Raw genomic sequence first — 15,016 nt, 5'->3', positions numbered from 1 at the left:
ATGTAGTATATTGCCACTTGTTTTTGTAATTGTTTTTGTGTGTGTGTATATGCCATTTGTCTACCTCTTCTAGGCTGTATACTCCCTGAGGGTGTTTCATCTCTGTAGCCCCAGGGTGTTTTTGCCATAAGAAGCTTCAAAAATATCTGATGAATGTAATTGAATCAAATTACAAGGCCTCATGAGAGATACCAAGGTAAATAAAGCATGGAAGGAGTTTGGAATCTAGTGGAGGAGGCAAGATTCTCAATAGGAAAAGATTATTAATAATACCAATCATCAATAAGTGCCAAGTTAGAGACAAGTTGGAATGATGTTCCAAAGAGGAAAGAATTTGTGTGTCTTGAGGTGATCAGGAAGCAGGGAATCATGGTGTAAGGGAAAGAATATGGGACTAGAAGGAAGATGATTCAAATTTTATTCCAAGTTCTGCTACTAATTCTCTGTGGGGCTTTGAATGAGTCAGGTTCCCTCTATGAGTCTCAGTTTCTTTATCTTTAAAATGAAGGTAATGGATAAGTTGATTCTTTGGGGTCTCATATGGCCCTAACTCTCTTGTTTCAAATGGAGATCTAAGTTGATGATTTGAAGTGGAGATGAAGGAGTGCATTACAATTGGGCAGAGGAACAAAGATGAGTTGATAATTACTTCATTCAAAACATTTTTTTAAGTGTCCACTATCATTTGTATGATGCGTGGAAGAAACAAAGAGGAGACTCACCTGTATTTGTGTAGGTGAGTAATGGAAGAGGGTGCCAAGCAAAAGAGTTTGGATTATATCATTGAGGTAATGGGAGTCATAATAAATTCTTGAACAGGTGGATGACAGGAGGAAAGTAGTATTTTAGGGACATTAATCTGTGAACAAGGTGTATAGGGGAGAATGAATATGAAAAATGGATGAAGGAAAAGATGTCAGAAAACTATTGAATTAATTAATCAAGGTAATGTATTAAGAATTTGGGTTGGAGGCAGTGGTCCTGGGGGGGAAAAAAAGAAATAACTTGTACTAGGTGATCTAGAATAAAATCTGTTGCATAATGAGAAATAAAAAGGAACCTTAAGTCAACCAGTTCTGTCTTTTATTTAATTTATCATTTTAATGTATTTTATTTAAATAAAACTTATAAATATAAATGTTATTTATTTTATTTTATTTAATCATACTATCATTGTAGTTACCCATTCTGTTTGAAAAACTTTAGTAATAAATAGTTCACTACTCAATGAGTAGCCCATTATACTTTTGCCCATCTAATTGTTGAGAAACTTTTTTCTTATATGATAAAATTGAATTTGTGTAACTTGTATTTATTTCCCCTCTCCCTTCCCTTCTACTGTCCAGTCAGTAGTTTTAGTTCTCTCTGAAACCATATCGAAAAAATCTGATTCCTCTTGCTGGACCTGGATTCAGGAAGATTCCTCCTCTTCCTGAATTCAGATATGACCTCAGATACTTATTAACTATGTATGACCCTGGATAAGTCACTTAACCTTGTTTGCCTCTGTTCTCACATCTGTAAAATGAGCCAGAGAAGGAAATGGCAAACCAATACCCAGTATCTTTGCCAAGCAAACCTGAAATGGGGCCATGAAGATTCAGACATGACTCAACAACAATTCTGGATGCTATCCCTTCAGATATTTGTACACAGCATGCATTTAACACCCCTCCCCCCAAGTCTAGATACTCAACTGATCTTCAGATGACATGATTTTTGGTCTTTTTACACATTCATTCGCTTCATTTCATTCATACTACAGTCAGCCTAATTCAAGCCCTCCTTATCACTTGCAAGGACTATTGCAATATCTTCCTAATTGATGCCTCTTCATTAAGAAGCTCCTCTAGGGTTTAAACAAGGGTAGGGTCATGGGGTTTTGCCCCAAAGCGAGAAGTTAAGCGAGTACTGATAGTGAAAGCACCAAGCTCTTCCCCTATAGTGTAGCTTTAACCTATGGTCCCTTCCTCCCCTGCCCAACAACACTCTAGTGGTAACCTGGAACCAGGATATTTCCTCTCCCTTAAGCAACTTAGAAAGCTCAAGCCACTCTGGCATGTATTGCCTCCTTCAGGTGGTGGATCTCCAGCTGACATTCCCTCTCTTTTCACCTCCCAACTTGTCCCAGATATAAAAATTGCTGGCAATGACTCTGATCTTCCCTCTCCAATCCATCCTCCACAGAGCTGCCAAACTGATATTGCTAAGGCACAGGTCTGGCCATGTTCCCCTCATGCTCATGAAGCTTCATTGCTTCCCTATTGCCTTTAAGATCAACCCCCAACTTCTCTGTTTGGCATTTCAAGACTTTCACAGTCTGGCTCCAGTCTCTCCTTTCAGGCAGATTAAACACTGCTCCCCCTCAGGCACTCTACATTCCAGCCAAACTGGCCTACTAGCTGTTTCCTATATACAACATTCCATCTCCCATCTCCATGCCTTTGTACAGGCTACCTCCTCTTCACGCACAGAATGATCTTCTTCCTCACTACTGTCTCTTGGAAATCTTACCTCCCTTCAGGGCACAGTTCACCCGCCACTGTCTAAGAGAGCACTCACTGCCAATGCTCCAACAATCATTTTATATTTATCATATAAATATATGTTTATATGTATATTTAGTTATATGCATATTTCATTTTTCATCATAGGATGTAAGTTCTTTGAGGTCAAGGACTGTTTTGTTTTCATCTTTGTAACAGTACTGCTTAGCATATGCTCAACACATAGTAGGAACTTTCTAGATGCTTGTTGAACTTAGTTGTTAATTGCTCTTGTTTCCAACCTGGGATGGCCTTCCCCATTCTTTCTACCTAACAAAAGCCCATCCATCCTTTAAATTCCAGCTTGAGTTCCATCTTCTCCTGGAATCCTTTCCTGACCACTTCATCCTACAATGATCCAACTTGGTTGGAGCCCACAGTGTCTGGGTAGGAGCAAAGATAAGACTAGAAAGGTAGGGTGGTGGGGCTAGATTGTGCTGGACCTTGCACTTGATAGATAAAAGGGAACCATTGAAGACTTTAGTCCAAAATGGAACTCACATTTCCTTTCAAGCCCAAAACTTTTCTAAATTTCTCTCTTTCTATTGGGATACCACCATCCTTCCAAGTACCATTTCTTCAACCACATCTAATCAGTTATGTTGCTCCTACCTCCAAGTCATTTGTCTCATCCTTTCCTTAGTCTCTACTTACATAACCTCTCTTAGTTCAGAACCTCATTGCCTTTGGCCAAGACTATTTCAATAACCTCCTATTTTCTCCCTGCTTCCAGTATCTCTTCCATTCCAACCTCCACACTGCTGGCAAAATGATATTCCTAATACACAACTCTGATGGCATTACTCTCCCGCTCAAAAACCTTAAATGACTCCCCGTTGCTTCCCCATGTGAAGCCTTTCCTGTATCCCTTAGTTTTTAGAACTCTTTCCCTCTTGAACATGTCTTTCTTTCTTTCTTTCTTTCTTTCTTTCTTTCTTTCTTTCTTTCTTTCTTTCTTTCTTCCTTTCTTTCTTCCTTCCTTCCTTCCTTCCTTCCTTCCTTCCTTCCTTCCTTCCTTTCTTTCTTTCTTTCTTTCTTTCTTTCTTTCTTTCTTTCTTTCTTTCTTTCTTTCTTTCTTTCTTTCTTTCTTTCTGGTTTTTGCAAGGCAATGGGGCTAAGTGGCTTGCCCAAGGCCACACAGCTAGGTAATTATTAAGTATCTGAGGTCAGATTTTAGCTCAGGTCCTCCTGACTCCAGGGTAGTTTCTCTATCCACTGCTCCACCTAGCCACCCCCATGTATTACTTTCAATACACTTAGTATTTGCTTACTTTTGTATATAGCTCATTCTCCCTCTCTCCCAGCTGAATGGAAGTTCCTTGAAGGTAGGACCTTTCATTCCTGTCTTTTGATTCCCAGAGTATGCAAAGTATACAACAAGCATTTATTCAATAATTCTTGGGTTGAGTTTGGTTGAATTAACTTTTTTTTTGGAACAGTGATATAGCCATGTCAGTATGAAAGAAAGATTATTCTGGCAATATGAACACGTTGCATTGAATAAGAACAAAGTATCTATAGGAAGGTCTGGTAAGATTCTATTGCAATAGTTAATGGGGTCATAATGAAAGTTTGTACCAGTAGAAAATGAGAGGAGACAGCACATTTAAACCACAAGTGAACTTATTTGTTATTTAAGTAGAGACTAAGGAAAGGATGAGACAAATGACTTGGAGGTAGAATCAACATAACTGATTAGATGTGGTTAAAGAAATGGTACTTGGAAGGATGGTGGTATCCCAACAGAAAGAGAGAAATTGGAAAAGTTCTGGGCTTGGAAGGAACTGTCCATGAACAGATTTCAAGGATTCTATTAATTTGGATGGGGGAAAATTACATGTCGATTCTAATTAGCTTTTAATAAATATTTAATATTTTCTTCAGTTGTATGTTAGGCAACAGACCACAGTGCTATTGGGCTTCAGTAGATTGCCAAAGGGGTCTATGACAGAAACAATGTTCAAAGTCCTTCCATTAAAGGGGGTTATTTCAGAGTAATTCAAAGGATTTATTTAATGGTTTGGTAATCTAGAATACGATGGAGATGAATGAACTGGTCTCTTAAACTGTCTTTCAGTTTGAATATCCCATGACACTAGGCCAATGGAGATACAGATGCCATGAATTAAATTATTCTTTTTTATGGTTTTAGCCTATAGGTAGTTGGGTCAAGTCTTATTTTCTAGAAAATGGAACTGAGATTTAGAGAGGTTCTATAATTTGAACCAGTAAGGAGGAGAGGCAGTTCTAACTCTAATCTGAATTCTGTCCATTTATCCCATCTTCATACAGATCTGGAATCAGAGCATCTGGATGTATATCCAGACTTACTTAATTACTACCTATATGGCCTGGGACGCCACTTAACCTTCTCTGAAGAAACTTAAGTTTCTTTATCTGTAAAACAAGGGGATTGGACTCAATGACTTCCATGTTCCCTTTCCACTAAAAAATCTATGATTCTAATACTAGCTATGAAACTACAGCTATACAAAGAGCAATCAGGACATTAGCAATCAGGACTTTGAAGGTGTGTGACATGTAAAGGCCAGTATACCTTGTTACTCATACCTTCATTAGAGGGCTATGACTACTTTGGGTCACTGCAGTTTACAGTAGCAAGGAGGAACTGGAGGGTGGCCAGAGAAAATTAAGAGAAAGCCCAGACACGCTTGCACTATTCTAGAAGGCTTCTTGGGATAATGGAAAATCCTGGATTCCAAGTCAGAAAACCTGGGTTTGAGTCCCAAGTCTATGGCTAACAGCAGCTGTTTGACTTTGCTAAACCACCCTCCCTGAGTCTTAATTTGCTCACATGTAATAAATAATGTGGGAGTTGAACTCCATAGTCTAAGGTCTCTTCTAATTCGAAATTTTTTTATTTGTATCTTTTAGATGTAACATTTTAGGTTGTAAGTCTCCTTCAGGCTCTGATCTTTTTTTGTTCTAAGGTCATGTCTGCCATTCTACGTGTTCAGACCCTTTCAGTTCTCCTATCCTTAATTGTCTCTGATTCAGGAGGCTGGATTGAAAGACTTTGGGATGCTGCTTGCAGCCTGTGGATTCTAGGATTCTCTACTTGAACTCCTCTCACTTTTCATGATTACCCCAGTGATTTTTGATTTTGTGATCTGACAATTTGGTTTGCTAACTTCATATTCCTGGGCCTTTCTAATTTTAGTTGCCTCTCTTTCCTTGTCCTGCCCAGACTCCGGAGCCAGACAACCTATCTCCCATTTTTATATGTTCCCTCCCAGAATTCCTTCCAGGTGGAAGTATTATTATCCTTATTTTACTGATGAAGATTGAGGAGAGCCTGATAGCTGACTTAACTTGTCTATGAGTGTTGGATTAAGAATCTGAAGAGGTCTTATGATTCAAAATGCAGAGAGCTCTTCTCAGGATCCCAAGACTGACTTGTATCCAGGAGTCTGATGGAGGGAACACTCAGTTTTTCCCAGCTTTGTTGCCAGAAAGTCCAGATCAGGTTCTGGGGGATGGGGCAGTCTTTCAAAGTCCCTCAGTGTGTTGCCAACACCTCCCTCTCGGCACCCCCCCCCCCTCCCAGGACTAACCAACATCAAAAGACTAATTGCCCCTGATTTGGGTTGTTTCCTTGTTTTGTTTCTCAGGTAAGGAGGTTCCCCGGTCAGTTTCACTTTTATATGCAATGGCTGTTACCACAATGTCCCAGTTATCAGTCCTCTTCCCAGTTTGGGAGAGCATTTTGAGAGGAAGTGATGGCCCAGAGGTGTCATAATTTTTTTTTGGTAGTGGGGGGATTTGCAGAAGGCATGAAACAAAAGAATAATTAGGAAGCCAGAGAGTAAAAATCAGGGTTAAAGGAGGGTTGAGAATTTAAAAGGCTAGAAACAATACCCTTTCCAGAGAAGTCAGAAAAGCTAGGTGTGGATTTCACACTAAGGAGAGGATGCTCTTACTCTTTGTGTGACCTTAGGTATGTCACTTCATAGCCCTAGGCTTTCAGTATCCTCTTCTGTAAAATGGGGGTGACTAGACTAGATGAGTTCTATTGTCCTTTCCAAATCAAGGAATTTAGAACTGGAGGAAATTTTGGAGGAAATCTAGTTCAATTCTCCTCAAATATTTCTTTCTCACAGATGAGAAAACTGAGGCCCCTAAAGGTAAAACGATTTGTCCAAGGTCAACCAGATAACAAGCCACAAAGTTGGAATTTTGAATCCAGTTCCTCTGAGTCCAAATCCAATCCTGGGACTTGGGGTTGATTTTAGTTGTTTTGTGTAACTGCCTGGACCTTCTCTGGGATTGGCCAATTCTGAGTTTTTGATCATATAAATATGTTTGGGAGTCTACGCTTAAAGAGAGGGAGGGAAAAAAAGAGTAACTGAGGGAAGGAAGACATCTTCCATCTTCTCCCCTACCCACTCAGGTTCCCTGCCTGTCCTTCATTTCTTTCTTAGAGGACTACAGTATCTTCTCTCAGGAAAGGTAAGGAAGGACATAGATTAGATTCATCAATTCAAAGATATCTCCTGACTCAGTTTTAGATCCTAGGACTGGGATACTCTAAGTCATGTGAGTCTTGTAAATAAAGACAAAAGGAAAATTCTAGACTGGATGAGAAATCAAAAATCATTTGATTTAGTTTTTTTAAAAGAATCTTCCCCTCTTACAATATTGTATTAGAGTATTTAGAAAATAGTGATATTTCCTAAATCATTTCAAGATTGATCAAACTCCTTCCCTTTCCCCCTTTTCCTTTCAATAAATAGCAAGCATTTGTTAAGTGTCTGTTGTATAGATAGATGCTGGGAAAGATCTAGAGAAAAGTCTGTGATGAGGGGGCTTTACAGTCATATATAATACATCACATACATGGTAAATGTTTAGAAGAGTATATTGCAAGTCTGAAGAAGAATGGGAAGGAAAAACTTAAATGTAACTATTATTTACAATTTTCACAGATTAAGAAACTGAGGATCAGAAATATGATTGATCTTTTATCTGAGGTAGCCTTGAACCCTGGCCTTTCCTCTCCCAATTCAGAGTTTTAAAATTGTCTTTTATGTTTTATACTTACTGCTCTATGTTCTTCTCTATTATATTTACTTCTCTATGTTTGCTGTCTCTTCCCAGCAGAACATAAATTATATGAGATCAGGAAACATCTTTGTATCTCCAGAGAGGTTTAATGGATAATCAGGAATACTTGGTATCCACGTCCCATTCATTCTGGCTATAAGACCCTGGGTAAGTCACTTATCCTTTCAATGCTGTATGCACCCCTCCAACACACAGTTGCAGAGATTATGCTGACCCACATTACTAGAGGAAATTCCTCACAGTAATAAAATCACAAATCCAGTTCCTATCTCAGTGCCTGGTACCCAGTAGGCATTTAATACCTATTTGTTTTTTTCACTCTACTGAGCTGCAGGAGATAGAGGAGGGGTGGAGAGGAAGAAGCGGGGAAGGAAAGAAAACAGAAGTATGGCTGGTTATGGGAGAGCAGAAAGAGGTAGCGGCTCATCGGCTAGTGAGGTGGAGGTAATGCCATCCTGTTTGGCATTAGAGGTTCTGAGAGCTTATCTACCCGTGGTTCTGTGTGATCTCTGGAAGAACTGGGCCTCAGTTTCCTTATCTGTCAAATGTGGGGCTTGGCCACCATGATCTCTAGGAAATCCCAAGCTGAGCTCCAAGATTCCTCAGAAGAGGGGATTGACATTGGCTCTTCGACTTGCCAGACTTCTCAGGTTGGAGTGACTAGGCAGGGAGACCCCACGCGCCCCAGGGATCCTAAGGTTATCTCTAAATGACATCGCGAGAAGAGAAGGGAGCTTGTGATGGTGAAAGGAGGCCCAGGAGTCCTAGGCAGAAGACGCCTGCTCCCATCAACCAGGCTGGCCAAGAGGAGGAAGGAAGAGGAGGAGGTGTCCTTGGGGAGGCCGGGCCAGAGAGCGGGGTGGGGGGTGGGGACCAAGCTCCCCAGTGACAGGAGGGATATTTATATCAGTAGTTCGGGGGCGGAACGTGCTTCCTTCTCGCCCCAGGAATGCGGCTGCCCCGGGGTTTCTAATTAGGGCTATGGAGCAGGGATCTGGCTCCGAGTCACAAACATCGGCGGCCCTCCCCTTCTCCCCCTCGCCCCCCCGGCCAGCCACTTGCAGGTGTCCTCTGCTCCCCGTCCCGCCTCCGCCCCCACCCCGACAATGACCCCGACTCCACCGCCTTTGCTCTCCTCTGCGCACACCGGCCAGATTCCTCATCTCACCTAGATTCCTCCACAGACACCTCGCCCCCCCCCCCTGCTCCCCAGCTCTCAGTTCTGCCTCTGCTCCCCGCTCCAGCCCGAGGGAGGGAGGGAGACCGAGCGGGGAGACACCTGCTCGGGTCCGGAGGTCTGTCCGCTTGGCCCTGGGCCTGAGAGCCTGGCCGCTCCGGGAGCCACACACGCTTCCACACCCTGCGCCCCGCCACTCACATTCCTGGGGGGGGAGAACAGGAGCCCGGGCCGGCTGAAGCCACAGGTGCTGCAGAGCCCCGGGCCTGCGTGTCTCTGCACGTAGGGCTCTGCACGGGGCGGGGGGGCGCCGTGTGGATGTTCGGGTCACTGGGCGTCTGGGCGGCTGTGACAGTGGGAGCCCCGACCCGGGCCGCGCGTTGGACGGGGGAGAGTGCGCGCGCGCGTGCGTGTGTGTGTGTGTGTTGTGCATGTGCGTGTGAGTGTGTGTTGTGCATGTGTGTGTGAGTGTGAGTGTGTGTTGTGCATGTGCATGTGTGTGAGTGTCTGAGTGTGCTCCCGAAGTGTGTGTGCGCCCCAAGATGGAGGGAGCTGTGTGTAAGCTCCCGATAGTTGTCTGTTTGTGCCCCAAGGTGGAGGGGGTATGGATGTGTGTGTGTTCCCGGTGTGTGTCTGGCTGTGCCCCAAGGTGTGTGTTGGGGGGTGTCCTGCGCGTCGGCTCTGCGGGGCATCCCGGTGCTCCCGAATCTCCGCGGCAGCGCCCCTGGGCGTCCCCAGGGGCCCCCGGCGACCCGGTCAGGTCTGGGGGGCGGAGGCCGGCCCCTTCCTCCCCGTCTAGGTCCCCTTCTTCCCGAGGCCGGCGGCTTCTGAGCAGGGGCTGCTCCCGGGGCGGCTCCGCAGCCTCCCTGAGAGGGCGCCCCGGTAGCGCCCACCGCCCTCCGCACCCCGACGCGGAGCTCTCAGGGAGCGTTGCCCCCCCTCTTCTCCCTCCACTCCTCAGGGCTCCCGGAGCGAAGCTCCAGACTTCACCTGAGCCAGCCCAGCCTCCCAGAGCGGGGAAGCCGCCCCCCCACCTTCCCTTTAACTTTCGTCTACGTCCGGGAGAGCTTCTCCCAGATCCCCCCGACGCGACCCCCGAGAGGACCCGCGGCCCTCTGTCTGGTCCCAGTCGCCCCCTTCCTCCCTCCCTCCCCTCCCAGGATCTGGTCCCATTCGTCATATTCAGCCCCTCCCTCCGCTCCGGACTCTCCCACCCCCACCCCTCCCCGCCCAGGACCTGGTCCCATTCGTCACTCGCACCCCCCGGCCCTCCGGCCGATTTCGGGACCTCGCTACCGCCTGACAGGTCGGAGGGAGCAGACGGAATCCGAGTCACCCACAACAACTATATCACCCCCCCCCGCTCCGCCCCGCCCCCTCCCGCGGACCATCTTAGGGGGGAAAAAAAGCCAGAAAGAAAGAAAAATTATTATCGGATTAAATGTACTTGGGCTGTCTCTCTTCTCTATGCCTCCTCCCTCCGCCCCCCCCCCCCCCATCATTATTCTAAGTCTTAGGCACAAGCAGGTCGGAGGTGCGGGGGGGGTGGGGAATCTGTAGCCTTTCTCTACCCTGGATCTCGACATTCCCCTAATTCCCACCACCCAGCCCGGACCTCTTGCAAGGGAAGACCCCAGAGTTTCCCCTCCCGAGTCTGGCCCGCCCTTGGGCGCAGTTGTAAGTCTACAGCGCCGGATCGGCGCCCAGGGCCCATCCAGGCCAACTTCAGGAACTTCGAGCCCCTTCCCTCTTTAAGAAATCGTCACCCCCTTTCCCTGCCTCAAGTGGCCTCGGGGGGGGGGGTCCTAAAGAGGCGTTCCTTCTAAGACACAGTCTTCTGTTTCGGCTTGAACGCTTAGAGGGTTTCGCTCTAATTTCCCAATTCTTTTGGGGACAGGTAATGGCACAGTGGGGAGATCACCGACCCTGGAGTCAGGAGGACCTGAGTTCAAGTCCGACCTCAGACACTTCATATTCCCTAGCTGTGTGATCTTGGAGCGAGTCACTTCACTCCGTCGCCTCACAGAAACCACCAAAACAAACAACCTTTAATTCTTGGGGAGCTAGGGCAGTTGCTGGAGAGCAGGGCTCTCCCCCTCCACCTCTTCCCCTCCCAAGGTTGAGAATCCTCTTCTTTCCCGATCGCTTTCCCACTACCTCCTCTCACGGCCCAGGGACGCAATCTCGGCCTGCCAAAAGACCCTCCTCATCGGCACCGCGGACCAGGCCCCCAGGGTGGGGGGAGGCAGGAGCCGCGCCCGCAGGGCCGGCTCTGAGCCTCTAGTTCCCAGGCGAGGGAGGCTTAACGCTCCCATCTCGGGCCCTAAGAGATGGGCCCAGAGAGGATTGCACAAGCCTGGGTCCTGCCCCAGCTCACCCACTCTGGTCCCCTTTCCTGGTTTTTTTTCTTTCTCTTTTTACGTAACTTTTCTCCTCGGAAGTGTTCGGTCTTGTCTCACCGACTTTTTTCTAAGTTTCTGTGTGTAATGGATGGCTGTGGCTGTGCACGAGACGAGAAGAGAAGGCTCTCCCGCAAGCAGTCTAGTACCTTCTCCCGTGCCTTTGGCTGCTCTTCTCCATCGTGTCATCTTTCTGTCCCTAGCCCCCCTCCTCTCCCTTCTTCTTCTTCTGTCTTCTGGCCCCCGCTGTGTCTCCTTTTCTCCCCCCTTCCCTTCTCCCCTCTCCAGCCTCGACTGTCCGTCCCGTCCATCTTCTCCCTCCTCTCTCCTCCCAGCTCTTCCTCCCGGTCTCAGCGAGCCCGATCACCTGGAAGCGCCCGTGTCACCTGGGATCGTTAGCTCTTTAATTCGGCGGCGGTCTCAGGCTCGGCTGGCCCCAAGCCCCCGGAAGCTGCCTTCACGACCCGTCCCACCCGGGACAGTGGTGTGGATTGGGCCGGGGTGGGGGGGGGGCCGTGGGACCGACGCACACGGGTCAAAGGGAAGCAATCAAAAGAAACAACCACTGCGTCCAACGCCACTCCGCTGCCACCCCAAAGTGGGGAGAGCCGGTGAAGGGGGGCAGAATAAAGGTACATATAGCTATTTCCCCCCTCCTCCGGCCCTCAAGGGGTCCGGCCCGGTGAATGCCAACACGGGATCGAAACTCGGGAGCGACGGCTGGGGCATGTGTTCGGGGAGGGGAGAGGGAGGGGGAGTGGGAAGGGGGGGCAGAAGGGGAGAGGGGAAGTTGGGGAAGCCACACTCACCACCAGATCGGGTAGCTGCCCATCGCCTGCTTCAGCCCGCAGAGAAAAAAGAAATATCCAAACGGGGCCATCGCCACGGGAGCAGGAAAAACAGCACCAAGCCCCCCTCCCCCCCAACCAGATTTTTGTTAGGAGAAAAATTCGAGGCTCTCCGGGACCTCTCACCCCAGACACGGGGAAAAGTTGAAAAGAAGAGAAAGGGGGGAAAAGAGGAGAGGCGCCCCCCTCCCCCCTCCCCTGGAGCCCCCTCCTGGCTCCGGTGCGGCCCCCTCCTGGCTGCGAGGTGTGCGATCGGCTCCTCTCCCCGCCTCTCCCCCCCTCCCTCCCCAAGCTAAACTCTCGGAGGAGAGAGGCTGGAGCAGGTAAGAGGGAGCCAACTCGCTTTCCTCGGGCGCCTTCGGGAGCGGGCGGGGAGGGGGGGTGGAGAAGGAGAGAGCAAGTGGGAGAGAGAGAGGGAGAGAGGGAGGGGGGGGGACTCTTTGCGCCCCAGCCAAGACAGGGAAGAGCCGGAGAGGCAAATATTTAAGAAGAAGGAGAAAAAAAAAACAAAAACAAAAAAGGTAGCAGAAGCTCCCTTTGAAGGCTCCAATCAGCACTGATCGCCACAGGGAAAACGCGGATGCTTCCCTCGTCTCTGTCAGTCAGAGCCGCCCGGGCTGGAATGAGCTAATTGCGCGGAGATAGGGTTTTAATACTCATTAAAGACAAGTTGGCCCGCGAGTCCCGGGGAAGATGGTGTTTAAAGGGGGAGGAAGATTTAAGGGGCTTTAAATAGACAGACGGAACCCCTGCGGATCTGGGTAGCTATAACAACCTCCCCGGATTTCACTCCCGGGGTCGAAGCTGCTAAAATGCAAAAAAGAGGGGGAGAGAGAGGAGAGAGAGAGAGAGAGAGAGAGAGAGAGAGAGAGAGAGAGAGAGAGAGAGAGAGACAGAGAGACAGAGAGACAGAGAGAGAGAGACAGAGAGAGACAGAGAGAGACAGAGAGACAGAGAGAGACAGAGACAGAGACAGACAGACAGACAGAGAGACAGACAGAGACAGACAGAGAGAGACAGAGACAGAGAGAGACAGAGAGAGACAGAAAGAGACAGAGACAGACAGAGAGAGAGAGAGACACACACACACACACACACACACAGAGCAGAGACAGATAGACAAAGACGGAGAGATAAAGACAGAGACAGACCTAGACAAACCAAGAGAGAGACACAGAGACAAAAAGAGACAGACACAAAGAGATAGACAGAAAGACGGAGAAAACCCTGTAAACATGGGTTGGTTGGGGATGCAGTCTGTAGGGTTTGTGGAGGGAACTGATGAGTTGGGGAGTAATTGGGGATGGTCATTTCTTTTGGTCTTTCTTATTTGAGTTATTTTACAACTGTTATCTCTTCATGGTCTGTGGGTGTGGAAAGACTTGCTCTATGTCTATCTTTCCTCAACTCCACTGCTTTTTTCCAATGCAGAAAGAAACTTACAATGTTGAAGAGAAAAAAGACACTCCCCAAATGGGTTTAGAGACTGAGTGGGTATGTGTGGCTAAGAATGGGGAAAAGTCAGAATCCAGAGTGCTAGCTTTGCAGTTGGGCTAGAATACTGGTATCCTTGGAAAGTTGCATCTCCTCTCTGGCCTTAGTTTCATCACCTGTAAATTGGGTTCTGCCTGGTTCTAACTGATGAAACTCATTGAAGTTCTTCCGGAATTGTCAGGTCAACTCAAGCCTAGCCCTCCCTACCTGAGTGTTGACCTTGGAGAAGTCTAGTACTGGATTCAACTGGTTCCTCCCTCCCTCTCCCCATCCTTCCTCCTGAGACAACAGCCCCAAGGATTCACTCTGGATCACATCTCCAGTTCAGCTCCTTGCCCGTCAGTCACTGTGTTTGTTTTTATATTGCAGCTGGAAAACATGCTAGAGAACATCTAACTCCAACCTTCTTCTTCCCTCCCCCCCCCCCCATAGGGTCAGAGAAGGAAAAGGACTTGTCCAAAGTCATGTAGCAGAGAAAAGGAGTAAGAACTAGGCCTCCTGACTTCCAATACAGGATTTTTTTTTCACTGTTACTAAGTGCCTTTTACTTCCAGAGTTATAGGGGGTAGAGGGGAGAAAGGAGAGAGAGGAGAGGGAGAAAGAGAGAGAGAGAGAGAGAGAGAGAGAGAGAGAGAGAGAGAGAGAGAGAGAGAGAGAGAGAGAAAGAGAGAAGATAACATTGCAATTTGGAAAGTATTGTCCCTGAGGTCCTTAAGGCCCCCAGCAAAATAAGCCATTAAATTCCACTTCCCAGATAGGGACTTGATCACATGTTCGTTGCTAACTCTTTCCTCCCCTCCACTTTCCCTCTGCAAGGACACTAAAGCCCTGTTGGGGAAGGGAGAGAGGACAATAGTGAGTGGTTTTGTTGATTTCTTTTTTTGGGGGGGAGAGTAACAGGAAATGAGGAGGAAAGTGGAGTTTAACTTTAGCCAATTTCTTCTGATACAGCCATGGGATGGATACCTAAACAGTCCTTATTCCTTTACATGATATGACCTTGAGTAAGTCACTTGCCCTGTTTCATCTTCCATTTTCTCCTTTATAAAATGAGAGAGTTTGGATTAGACTTCATATCCAAGATCTTTCAGATCTTCCTTCCTTCCTACATTCTGTATGCCTGTCAGTGAACTGATCATTCAGGAAGTGTTTATGACTCTCCCTCACATCCTGTCCTGAACTTGGCTAATAAGGGTATCCTGTCCTCTCCTATTTAAATCAGTAGTGTCTCCTTCCTAATACTATAGAGACAATAGAATTAACTGAGTCACAAGAAGGGAACATAGAACATAGGAATTTAGAACACAGAACATAACTGGCAGAGTCATAGGAGATCATCTAGTTTGGCTTTTATTTTACAAAGGGGGGAACTGAGGCTCAGAGAAAGCATAGTCTTGGAATTGGGAGGCTGGGTATGGATTTTGACTCCACTATGGCCAGTGTATATGACCTTGAACAAGGAAACTT

At 47.1% G+C, this 15,016-nt stretch overlaps 1 protein-coding gene across 1 annotated transcript in view; it reads right to left on the bottom strand.

The window, feature by feature from the left end:
- WNT3A (Wnt family member 3A) overlaps positions 1-12,192 on the bottom strand; it is a 94,723-nt gene extending 82,531 nt beyond the window's left edge. The window contains exon 1 of the mRNA XM_074196039.1: positions 12,017-12,192. Within this exon, the coding sequence (XP_074052140.1) occupies positions 12,017-12,087 (71 nt within the window). The 5' untranslated portion in view covers positions 12,088-12,192. The remainder of the gene's footprint in view (positions 1-12,016) is intronic.
- Between the last annotated feature and the right edge of the window lie 2,824 nt (positions 12,193-15,016).

This window comes from Macrotis lagotis, chromosome 8 (assembly GCF_037893015.1).
Source record: "Macrotis lagotis isolate mMagLag1 chromosome 8, bilby.v1.9.chrom.fasta, whole genome shotgun sequence".
Taxonomy (NCBI): domain Eukaryota; kingdom Metazoa; phylum Chordata; class Mammalia; order Peramelemorphia; family Peramelidae; genus Macrotis; species Macrotis lagotis.
This window is presented reverse-complemented; position numbering and strand designations above follow the sequence as displayed.